Source organism: Mizuhopecten yessoensis, unplaced genomic scaffold (assembly GCF_002113885.1).
Source record: "Mizuhopecten yessoensis strain PY_sf001 unplaced genomic scaffold, ASM211388v2 scaffold8573, whole genome shotgun sequence".
In the NCBI taxonomy this organism is placed as follows: Eukaryota; Metazoa; Mollusca; class Bivalvia; order Pectinida; family Pectinidae; genus Mizuhopecten; species Mizuhopecten yessoensis.
The window spans coordinates 1,177,153-1,189,780 of NW_018407615.1; the positions used below are offsets into that span (position 1 = coordinate 1,177,153).

The following is a 12,628-nucleotide window of genomic DNA, read 5'->3' on the forward strand; positions in this document are numbered from 1 at the left end:
TGTATTCATTGCACCATTGAAATTTAACATTTTATGTCAAACAAAGATATGACAATACGTCAAATGAAACCAGGATGTTCCCTATAATGATAATCATTAATAAAAATGATCCGTATACAAAAACAGTATGGGCATTATATTTCACAACACATATTGCAGTAATGATTTGCATTGTATTTGCATGTCACTTTTGAATATATATCTTATATACTAGTATACCGAAGTCTTTTTTATTCAGTATCTTGTATCTTATATGAATAAAACATTCCTAAATATGAAATATTGAAAAACCTGTTATTTTTTATAATTATCGTTCTCGCCAAACACTATTCTTTCTAAATATATTTGATATGTTATACAAATGGACGTTTGCAATTTTCAATTCGGTCGTTTTTTATCGGGATTTTGTATCAATGACATATGTTACCCTTTTTGTTATGTTAAGCGAAGGTTATCTGTGACAGAATACGATCACTATTTATAAAAAAAAAACATAATTTTTATAAAAAACACAATTTAAAAATGCATGATTAACAAATATCAGAATTAATTCAAAGACTATTTATTGCAACAGGTTTTCGTCACTAAATAGTATACACCCATTAAGAATCAGTAGACAACCATGGCTTTCGAGCTGTTCCAGAAGATCCGCGAAAGATGTCGTTCGGACAGTCTAGAGAGAATACTTACTCTAGACCACCAGCGGTCTAGTACAGTACCACAAAACCTCAAGGGAGGTAGTTCACAGCATCCCAAGGGAGACGACCCCCAACAGCACAAAGAGGACCATTCACATCATCAGAAAAGGAACAACGCAGCTGGTGAGGAGGGAGGGAAGTTGCTATCCTCTAAGTATTGTCCTAACACTGATGTCACACCGGATTGGGCGGAGTTTGAAGGATGTTTTGCTCTTGGTTAGTGTAACTTTCTATTGCATAACTATGCTTAAGTCTTAGTTTTACGAATACCCTTATGTCATATCACTTTAATGCCGGATACATCAGGAATGATTGGGCTTGTTTTGTTCAAACTTTAACATCCTCATATCAGCTTAGGTCAATGAATGTTCAAGGATGACGTTGTCAATAAAGGGCGACTTTACAGTTCCATCTCACTGAAATCTCATAACCTTGACACGGAAGCATGTGACTCCAGCTGGTCACATTATACTGCCAAAGGGCTTACCCGTCCTTACACATGTACTTCCACCAATTTATAGCTGAAAGCAATAGGTAAATAGTTTTGAACTTAGGTTTTCGTCGTTCAGGGAACAGAACCTATATATTTCCAAATGTGGGAAAATACCAAATAAGGCGTTAGGAAACAAAAGGAAATATGCATGTAGGGAAAAATAGACTCCACGTGTTGGATATTCTTTTCTTAATCTTCTTTCAAAATCAACTTAAAGACATAAGAGATTAATTTTAGATGACGACATAGCCAATTTAGCAATAAGGAGAGCATACAAAAGAGTCACGTAGCCATGGTAAGTATGCGATATAAAGCATTCGAAATTTTATACATATGTTATCATCGCTAGTTGAAAACCAAATTTTTAATTTTGTTTTTAATTAATGTGAAGTAGAAACTTCGCGCGCAAATAAGTAGACTAAAATCCGTTTGATACGATTAATGTACAATGAAAAAGCAGCAACCCATGTATATCAATAAGAACATATTTACATTTTTAAACGGTATTTGTTTATGGTAAAAATTATCTCATCACCGTCTTATAATGTATACCATCGATAGATATAGCTATGACGCGTCGGTTAATTTTCAGACTAACTAGCATTGGTCAATACATGCTTTAAATAAATACCAAACTTGTACTGCTACCAGGTACCAATTTATGGTTTGCTAATTTTATGAGTAAGGGTCTCTAAAAATGTTTGTTATCCTGATTAATACGATATAAAAATCATATTACTTTCCTATCATTTATCTTCTAGAACCTGTTATTAAAGGCACAACATACATTTCACACCAGTATGATAAAAATGTCAGTTTTTAGCAAACGTGACGACTTAATTTCACAATCCGTTATTCTGAAGTAATATTCATGTGCCAATATCCCTTGTTAAGATGATTTGAATTTATATTTCGCAGTTTGATCAGAAATATTTAGTTGTAAACCATACTTTGAACTTTATTTCGTCCTCAGACATGATGACAGTAGACGGTAAGACAAAGCTAAAGAGAAGTTTCTTCGCCGAACTGCTGGACATACTGCTCCAGCACGTGTCTGTGTCAGAAAGTCGCACCCACAAGGTCCTGGATTTCCACCACCCGCATCAGCTTCAAGAGATGATGGGGCACTGTATCGAGCTGGACGAAAATGGACGAGACTTGGAACAGATTTTGAGTGATTGTAAAGAAACACTCAAATACTGCATCAGAACAGGTAGTGTCCTTGTCGCTTATATCTCAATGGTGGAAGCGAGAAATAAGCTGAACAAGCTTTTTTATTATAGAAATCCCTTAATTTAATACCTTTATGTTTTGTTATAAGTATCTCATAAAACCATATCCCAGAAAAAGTATTCTTAAATCCTTTGTTAAAACACTGCAGGAACCAAAACCGATCCGTACCACCAGTTACAAGATGTTTTGGTACTTATGTTTCCTCTTTTCGTTCTCACGTTGTGTTTATTCTTTTCCTATCGTTCAGTAATGAAAAGCCAAATATCCGTGGGAAACTAAACTTTCACAAGTAGTTTATTTCATATTCAATATTATTTGGGCAACGTTTTATAAAGGACACCCGAGATTTCTTAACCAGCTCTCCACTGGCATGGATATGATTGGTATAGCAGGCGAATGGCTCACTGCAGTGGCCAACACAAACATGTAAGTTGAACAGGAAATCTGTATTTCTTTTTGACATTTTACAATAATTGGTCAATGTTGTTATATAAAGCAACCACGTTTATATTGTACTAACAGTTATCAAAAGTAATAGTTTAAAGAAAAATATACGTGTTGTACATATCATATGACGAACACTCTGAATAACAGCCAGTGTGTCTTCAATTGATAACTCAAAAGCTGAGTTGTTCCGATGATCTGAAATGTAATAACATCGAAATATCAAAACAGGTTCACCTACGAAGTTGCGCCTGTATTCACACTAATGGAAGAAGTTCTTCTCCGCAAAATGCTCAGCTTTGTTGGTTGGAAGGATGGCGATGGAATATTTGCACCAGGTATATAGGAAAAATACTAATACTAGCTAAACAACACGATAAGTCGATGAAATTTAGTGTTATATGATAATAGTTGGTGCATAACTTCAAGGGTGTCACGTTTACTGGCTATCATATTCAAGTGAGGAAGTGTTTGGTGTTTTAATGGCTCTGTGTTCCATGTTTCAAATGGTATGTTCTCACTGGCTTGCTGTTATTTATTTTCGGCCGCGGTCGAGTTGCATGAAACGTAAATGTCAAACATTTATCTGGTTAAATATACAGTTATTATTATCTCCTCATCCTACTTCCTGGTCTTATAATGTATACTCTGTACGAACAGTTTGGGAACATTGTGTGCTGAAAAAAAATGATAAAAGTGTGTGCCTAATCGTTTTTCACAATACAACAAAGTTATCCTATACCAGAATGTTTCAATAAACGCTAGATTATATTTGTTAGCGAAAAATATGATAAACGTCCGCTGTTGTAGATCTTTTTTTTCACTTTCCGTAGCACTGGATGTCACGCCTTCACTTATGACTGTTTTTAATTGATGAAATTATTTTATAGGGGGAGCTATTTCCAACCTGTATGGCATGTTGGCGGCTCGTCATACCAGGTTTCCTGATATAAAAACTAAAGGTCTTGTCGGCCTGCCACATATGGTTGTGTTTACGTCATCTCACGTAAGTTAGAGGTGGTGCAACATATGAAACTTCAAATACCTATTGCTGTCCATTGAGAGGGTTGATGTATATTTTCTCTTTAAATGTTTTCTTTGAAAATTTTAGACTTTAATAAGAATCGACCCGATGTGTACCGTTCCATGATCGTTAGTGGAGACTCAAACATTGGTTAACTGTCTAAGATTCCCTTGCGTCCTCTTCTTGTGGACAAAGAAAAACGTTCTGCTGCCCTAATCATAATACTTGGGATCTCTATCATCTTCCTTACCTACTATATCTTGTCAGCAATGTCTGACTACGCAACTCCTGTGATCGGGTTGGGTGTGTCAATTTACAATAATTTCACTTCAAGACGACACTGTAAACGGGCGTTGAAAGGCCCCAGCTTCTGTGGTTACTGTCCTCGTAAAAACACTTAGCTGTATCAATTATAAAAGATACAAAGCCATCAACAAACAAAACGTAATGAATTTCATTATGATCACGTTAACATTTGTATAACACGATAAGTACTATCATGTTTCTTTCATGTAAAACAGAGTCATTTCTCGATGAAGAAATCTGCCAGTTTACTTGGTCTGGGAACCGAGGCTGTCGTGTATGTTGATTGTGATTGCAAGTAAGTTGTATATCCTGGTCATCCCGTTAGTCTGATATCTGTGATACCTGTATACTTATCTCGGTGGGGCGGTATACAAATCAGGCCAGGACTGCGGAGTAGTGCCATGTGCCATTCCAACTGCCTCTCTTTATCCTTTCACCATAATTTTAACATTATATATCGGAACCATCAACCTTAATTTAATGAAAACAGCATCAATCATTTGTTTACATTAAGGCCAAGATTGTTACTATGAGCGAAATAATATTTTCACTTCACGAATGTTTTGTGCATATACTTTCAATTGAGTATATGGCTTTCTTTGTGAAACAATAATTTCCAACAAACATGTAAAAACTATATTTACCCAGCATACTGAACAAAAAAAGAAACGCACAAAGTGTACAATTAACCGTCTCAGTACACGTCTCCGTGCTACTGGGTTGGTTTCCGATCGTCCCAGGAGCGGTCGTCCGCGTGTAACGACCGCACGACAAGACAGGGCGATTCGATTGTCGCACTTGCGCAACACATTCAAGACTGATGTAGAGACTGCGTCGCATACCTAATGTACTCATGGCAGACCCATTAGTCCTCAAACTGCTAGGAACCGCTTGCGTGCCGAGAGAATCATTGCGCGCCGACCTTATATCGGGCCACCTGTGACACCACGGAGGCGGCAAGTGACTCTTGACTGGATGCGCAGACATGGCCCGAATAGGTTAGGGATGCGTCGATGGAGGCGTGTGATGTTCACCGACTAGTCTAGATTCTGTCTGCATCACTCAGACGGAAGAAAAAGGGTATATCGCAAACGCGATGAGCGTTTCGCCGACGCATGAGAGGTTGAACGCTATATAGTCGGTGGGGCTTCTGTAATCCCCCTTAGTGGTCCTGGATCCAAACCGCAATGCCGTTCGATACAGAGACCAGATCCTCCAACCACATGTCGTTCCACTTCTCAGACGTCATAACCTAATTTTCCAGCAAGACAATGCTCGACCGCATGTGGCCAGAGTCTGTCGTGATTTTCTCACGGCAAACAATGTTCAGCCTCTGGAATGGCCCCATATAGCTCCGACATGTCTCCCATTGAGCATCTGTGGGATGAGCTGGACAGGCGTATTAGAAAACGTAAAAAAAACCCAACTAACCGCGCCCAGTTGATCCCACCATTAGCACAAAAATGGAACAACATTCCCTTAAGGCGAATAGATGTTTTCATGAATTCAATGCATAGGAGAATCCGTGCAGGGATTCGTGCAAAAGATGCCCACACCAGGTACTGAAGTGTCACTTTGTTTTTCGCGGGTATCCAACTTTGAGTAACTACTGATGACACGAGTGACGTCACATAGACTTTTCTTCTACAGTATTGGAAAGAGTAGACTTCTTCCTTCATATTGATATAACATTTTGTACAAATTTCCCAAAATATCATAGGCTATTGATTGCATAATTTAATTGTGCGTTTCTTTTTTTGTTCAGTATACATGGCCATACAGTGTTGCCCATGTTCGCCAGTCCGTCGTCTGTTCTTTTGCGGACATCTTTGGTACGATGAGATGTGATGAATTCAAATGTATTTACATTGGCTCTGCAGTTTTATTACACACTACGTTCAACGTATCGTCCGAGTCAAGATCGTTTATAAACAAAAACACGATACGCAACAGTGCTTGCAACACTTTAGAACTCTACTTCTTTAACTTTAGAAGGTGCTATCTGGAGCTGTTTACATGTTTCAGCATGATGTATTGTCAAATCGTGTTAATAAAACTTGTTTGCCATATTAATTACCTGGTTTAATAAAATTATTTTTGTTACACTTCGACTTACCGTTGGAATCAGTGAAACCATTTCTGTTCAAGCCACGTTCCTTATTCCGTTGAAAAAACTAATCAAGTTACACATTTTCTCAATGATTTGGATAAATTCTGTTGACTTAAAACTGAAAATATTGCATGTAACTCATATACGTCTGTTCCATTCATAAGTCATCCTGCAGTTTACAACCTCAGAAGATAGTGTTAAACAAACTGACAATGATAGTGACATCTCATAATAGTCATATGGCTTGTTCAATGTCATAGTAAGTCGAAATTTCCACTATCAAAGTAACATGAGATTGTTTACATATTTGTACATGGATGTCATATTCACGTAGTTTAAACATCAACATACTGTTTTGCAGTGGGCGCATGCTCCCTGAGGACCTTATGAGGAGGATTGATCTTGCTCTGGCTAAAGGTGAAGTACCTCTCATGGTTAACGCCACGTGTGGTACCACTGTGTTTGGTGCATTTGACCCTATTATTGACATCGCCACCATATGCAAGACCCACAATATCTGGCTTCATGTCGATGTAAGCTTTTATAATTCGTTTAGTTTTGTCCAATGCAATATCTTTTATTCATTAAATATTCCTAAAGGAATATCAGAATACATAACAGTTGAATATGTCAATTATTCTATATTTGAATGCTTTGAGCAGTGTGCAAAAATGTCTTCGGATTACTGCATTTAAGTCAAATACATGTATTGACAGGGTGCTTGGGGAGGATCCGTATTGCTTTCTGAGAGACATCGACACTTGTTAGCTGGCATTTCGAGGTAAGAGTACCAGTGCTGAAAAGCCCCTCGAGTTGCTTTTTAATTCCTATTTTGGTAGTGCAATAATTCATTCTTCTTTTGGAAATTCGTTTAGAATTACTACCACTACCGACTAACATATTTACAGATCTATATCTCATTTATTTATTTATCAATTGTGCAGCTAATATATTTCCATCGCCCATTGGACATTAGTTAGACATGCTGATAATTTCGTAAGGACTGTATGTAAATAGTTTAATATTAATTCCTCGAGCTGGTATGAACTTCTTAGGCTTACGTGCCATTTCCTAGAAGCGCTTTATTTGTTCTTACATAAAAAACACGTTGTCATCGAATTCGGCGTGGTCTCTGATATCGTTTGGTCCATGTGTATCGTGATACAAACATTAATATTGTTGATTTAAAAAGAAAAATCAATACTAAAATTTTAACATAATTATTTATCAGTTATGGTATGAGTAGAATGGTAACGCTATGTCTTTTACATTTACCAGTGCTAACTCTATGACATGGAATCCGCACAAGATGATGGGAGCACCTCTCCAGTGTTCAGCGATCCTTCTCCGTCAGAAGGTATAATTTGTGTGTAACGCCTCACGTATCACTGTATAGACGCGCTTAACGCGTTGCGTTTGATGCCATCACGATTGTAAAAACCCAGTAAACATATTGTGTAGGTAAGCTTTTATTATTATTGTAAATCACATTAATGTAATCATCTCTTTCACTTTTATAACATCATACTAGTATGTATTATGTGTACTGTTCGTTCATTTAGGTCTTAGTACATGCTTCTATAGTTCGTTATTAGAAATAGTATTAGTTCAGTTCAAGCTGTGGTTGGTGAGTTTACTACGTAACCTCTTACTGCTCTTACATTTAAGGGTATCCTGCATGACGTGAACGCACTGGGCGCTTCCTACCTATATCAGAATGATAAGCATTATGACGTCACGTATGACACCGGTGATAAGGCTATACAATGTGGACGTCATAATGACGTGTTTAAGCTCTGGCTGATGTGGAGGGCTAAGGTTAGAAACAATTACTATGATTTTTTTACAAACATTCTGAATTTACTCGCAACAAGTGATTGGGTTCTATGGAGCATTTTCGGTTATATAAGTATCTTTTATAGATCGACCCATTTCGTCTTAATGTGCAAACATAATATCAGGAAAATCTTAATAAAGACTGACAAGTCTGTATTAACTTATTTGTTAAACCACTCTGTTTTAATAATTAATAGTTTAGACCAATATGGAAAGCCAGCTTTTTGGTCCTTAACATTGCCAATATGGCATAAAGGGGCAGAACAGCTGTGTGCTGCAGCGTAATTCATAATTGGCTTGCTGTATCTATTACCATATTGTAATCTTTCATCTTTCAGGGAGATATGGGATTTGAAAGTCAGATTGACAAAAACTTCAGGCTCGCCAGGTATCTTCTGAACAGAATACGTGAGAGACCAAACTTCAAACTCGTCAATAACGAGGCAAGCACAATTATGTCACTTGATATTCCAGAAAAGCCTATAAATAGTATGTTCTCCATAAGCTTTAACTTTTTTTTAAATGTTGAGTGAACTTTCATTCTACATAATCGATAAAATTTGCATCATGTTCATCAGCTTCATGTATCGCATTTGAAAAAAATAATCTTGTTCTTTGATATCAGCAACTCTTTTAATCAACAGTCAGTCAAACAAAACTACATATTGGCCTGAAATATCACCAAAAAAATCTTATGTGACAAATGATCGTTTAACCATCCATATTCCCCGCCAGTATAATACATAATACGAAACTATCTCCGCCGCTGTTTTATCATGACAGCGACCTTAAGTACACAACATAATATACATAGTACTTCTTTGAGTGGGCAATTAACACGGGTCTTAAATGGATTTAACCGGTGAAGAGCGAAAGATTGATTTGGGGAAAGTTGCATGGTATACAGTATCGGCTATATTTGCAATGAATGTAGAAATCACCATCAAATGTATTTGGTATTCATGTTATGATATGACTGCTTTCATATCGGACCTCAGATTGACCATCCATCGGCTTGTATCAGGCCTGTGTGCTTTCGACACCTATATATGTTATTGATAGCTACGAAAAATGTAGGGTTTGATATGAAAACAGTCGTAAAATATCCCTGATCAAACATTGATTTTCAATGGCAGATATTTGTCATCAGTCAAAGCTCAAGCCAGAATTTCATAGTTCATATTTTAATATCAATTTTTCCTCATTATATTCGTACAGATGCAAGGACCAAATGTGTGTTTCTGGTATATTCCCGAGAGTTTAGCGTGTGAAGAGGACACCGATAGATACCAGGTTGAGCTAGGAAAGGTACTTGTTCATAAATTCACATATATATATATATATATATATATATATATAAAATAAAAGCTCATACTGTGTACTATACAGTTAGTGGTGAGTAAACGACAAAGTATTTAATTGTGTAGTATTCAATCAATTGAATAAGGTAATATAAAGCTAGAGTAATGTACAACAAAACGTAAGACACATGTCTATATTATAATAGGTTATCAAAGACATACTTTGTTCCCAAATTATCATGATATTTGGTAATAATATATTATGCAGCACATGTTAGAACATGGTAAATCGTAAGTGTTTAACGAAATTCTGTTATCACAGGTGGCTCCTAAGCTGAAGGCTGCAATGATGGAGAAGGGCAGTATGATGTTAGCCTACCAACCATTACTCGACTTGCCAAACTTTTTCCGTGTGGCAATCTCAAACCCGGTCCTCCAAGAGTCTGATCTGGACTTCGTTATAAATGAGCTTGAACTTTTGGCTAAAATAATATGATAATTGTCACATCCTTCCAGTCATTATGTTAAAAGTGTTGTGGTACATGCATATAAAAACAATGGTGACGGGAAAGCATGTGAAACATGTGAAAGTCCAGAGAAGTGTACAGTATCACTATAACCAGTAAATGAATTAGTTTTTGTCTTAAAGCTTTAATACCCGCAATACATGAAGTCATACCGTACGGATTATAACAAATGTGAGTCAACTGTAGTTCATCTTATAGGAACACATACAATTAATTCATTCCGACAGGTTTATTTACAGTTTATATTGGATATCGATACACATTATATGAAGGATAGGTAATGCAATAGTATAAATGTGATCATAGAAGACATGTCACATTACCGCGCAGGTAAAAACAATATTGGATGTATTGCAAGTGTCTATATGATAGACAATGTACAAAGTAAAAAATACATAGTGTACCTATATTAATATTTTTCTTCATCTTCTAGAGAACATTCAACTACAACACCACTGTCTGTAAAGCTAACCCATGATAGCGTATGCATGCATGTACTATTAAATTCTTTAAAACCAATTGTTTGATATTTCGTTATCTATAGTTTTATGTATAAATTAAAAACATTGATAAATAAAATAGAATATAAAAAGGTTTTGTCATTCATTAGTAAACTCGTTTGATGACTGCTCTTCAAACCAGCATGCCAATTAAATATTTACAGGTGACTTTATATTTACATTACATTGTAACAGGATTGTCCCCTGTCGAATCATACATCACTCGTTCGTGTTCATTCACCAGAAAGACCATCTCTTGACTGGTACTGTAATCGTCATCGATGTATTCATGCCTCACGTAAGACAATATCCCATTCACCGCATAGATAAATGGTCTACGGTTTCTCAACTGAAAATTAAATATTGCATTTCCCAGCAATATACCACGCCCACCGTTAACTTATTTGGTTAAATATTTACGTCATCGAATCAATACTGTTTGTTATCAACGAGGTTTATGAACGACACGGTTTAATTCTAAATTCACTTGAACTCTAGATCATCATAGACCACTGATACATGTCAATATGGGACACTTCATGAGTCCATACAATCATAAACAACACGAGTTGGTGACATTTTCTGTTAAACGGATATTAGTTAGATATTCCCTGGAACCTATCGTCGTTGAGATTTGACATGACTTTATTTACACATGCATACAAATCACTGGTGTCCATCGATAGTACAGCCCCATTGTCGCTTGGCCTCCTGGTTTGGCCTGGTTGACTGTATGTGTCAGCCAATCGGATGGCATCATCATTCTCCAGGTCGGAGAATCGGCGGGTTCGTTGCCTGGCAGTAGTCTCGATGTCCATGTACTCGCTACGCGGTACCTGACGGTCGTCATGACATTGGGCCTGTACCTGATGGATCATGTAACTTGCGTCATGAAACCGCTCGGTTGCAGGTCCGGTGTATACCGATCGGATCTCAGGCTGAATAAACTGACGCTCCCGGGGTTTGGCTTCCTTTTCCTTTTTAGAGCCGCTGGGGACTCGTTTCCATGACAGACTACGGTATCCGTCAGATCCTCGGCGAGTGTGTGTATATGGTGTTTCACGCAAGGACTCTTGGCGTAACGCTCGCTGTGTCCGCCGGAAAGGCGATTCAGACGATTGGGAAGGATCACACGGAATGTCATAAAGAATTTCAGTTTCCTGCGTGTGAGATGCCGATGTGGTTGATCTCATAGGTTCACTAACAAAACCTCCATTGCTGTTGACCCGCCTATGTCGGAATCCTCCCCTGGCTTTCCATTTAGACCGCTGCCTGCAGCTATAATATTACAACAGCACAGTTACTGCTTTGTTTGTATCTAAAGACGTATGTTGAATATTAAAACGTTTGTCTTCGTTTGAAAAAGATATGATTTGTTTTTTAAATGCTTCCATGTTTTCATACATACAGCGCATTTAGCTAAACTGATAGTTACATATAAAAATATGATTAATATGTATTTCGCTGGTCATTTTTATCATGTAAATACTTTTCTCGATATATCTTGATAATCTAATCTTCTTTACTATCAAATATTTATTTATATTTTTTCCAACTAACGGGTTATTTTTATCATATAAATACTTATCACTGTTTTTCTAGATAATTTAATCTTGCTTACTATCAAATATGTTCTTATAATTTTCTTAACTAAGAGCCTTTCAGAAATACAGGCGCATTGCTACCATACCCTTTTTATTACTCCCCCATCTGTTATATTTTTGTGTAAATATAAAATTTAACACAATCAGAAATTGTCAACGAAGATTTCAATTCATATTTAGACACACCCTTTAGTTTTATAACAGGAACGTTGGTGTTTCAACGTACATACTTAATAGTTTGTTCTGTTTTCTTTTTTAGCGTTTATTCGAACGCGCTTAATGATGATAGCCGCTAAATATAACACTACACTGAGTTCCTGTATAAGATAGATTGAAAAGTAGGTGTGGTGTCAAACCAAATGAATAATGAGGCCATTTATAAAGGTATGTTTAAACTAGTCCTAAATTTGCACACAACCACAATGGTCTAACGAGCACACAACCATCATGGTCTAACAAGCACACAACCATCATGGTCTAACAAGCACACAACCATCATGGTTTAACAAGCACACAACCATCATGGTCTAACAAGCACACAACCATCATGGT

At 36.9% G+C, this 12,628-nt stretch overlaps 2 protein-coding genes across 4 annotated transcripts in view; one reads left to right on the top strand and one right to left on the bottom strand.

Annotated features, from left to right (window-relative positions):
• Positions 1 to 9,986, top strand: part of LOC110456237 (glutamate decarboxylase 1-like) — a 35,545-nt gene extending 25,559 nt beyond the window's left edge. For all 3 annotated transcript variants that reach the window (XM_021506841.1, XM_021506842.1, XM_021506843.1), the window contains 13 exons: positions 575 to 914; positions 2,165 to 2,404; positions 2,760 to 2,850; positions 3,100 to 3,206; positions 3,759 to 3,874; positions 4,414 to 4,493; positions 6,670 to 6,841; positions 7,025 to 7,089; positions 7,587 to 7,665; positions 7,977 to 8,126; positions 8,483 to 8,587; positions 9,363 to 9,452; positions 9,768 to 9,986. In XM_021506841.1, coding sequence (XP_021362516.1) covers positions 623 to 914; positions 2,165 to 2,404; positions 2,760 to 2,850; positions 3,100 to 3,206; positions 3,759 to 3,874; positions 4,414 to 4,493; positions 6,670 to 6,841; positions 7,025 to 7,089; positions 7,587 to 7,665; positions 7,977 to 8,126; positions 8,483 to 8,587; positions 9,363 to 9,452; positions 9,768 to 9,941 — 1,761 coding nt within the window. In that variant the 5' untranslated portion in view covers positions 575 to 622 and the 3' untranslated portion in view covers positions 9,942 to 9,986. The remainder of the gene's footprint in view (positions 1 to 574; positions 915 to 2,164; positions 2,405 to 2,759; positions 2,851 to 3,099; positions 3,207 to 3,758; positions 3,875 to 4,413; positions 4,494 to 6,669; positions 6,842 to 7,024; positions 7,090 to 7,586; positions 7,666 to 7,976; positions 8,127 to 8,482; positions 8,588 to 9,362; positions 9,453 to 9,767) is intronic.
• Positions 9,987 to 10,086: 100 nt separating this feature from the next.
• The window catches only part of LOC110456235, a 15,418-nt gene continuing 12,876 nt past the window's right edge, over positions 10,087 to 12,628 (bottom strand). Inside the window, exon 10 of the mRNA XM_021506840.1 lies at positions 10,087 to 11,750. Within this exon, the coding sequence (XP_021362515.1) occupies positions 11,069 to 11,750 (682 nt within the window). The 3' untranslated portion in view covers positions 10,087 to 11,068. The remainder of the gene's footprint in view (positions 11,751 to 12,628) is intronic.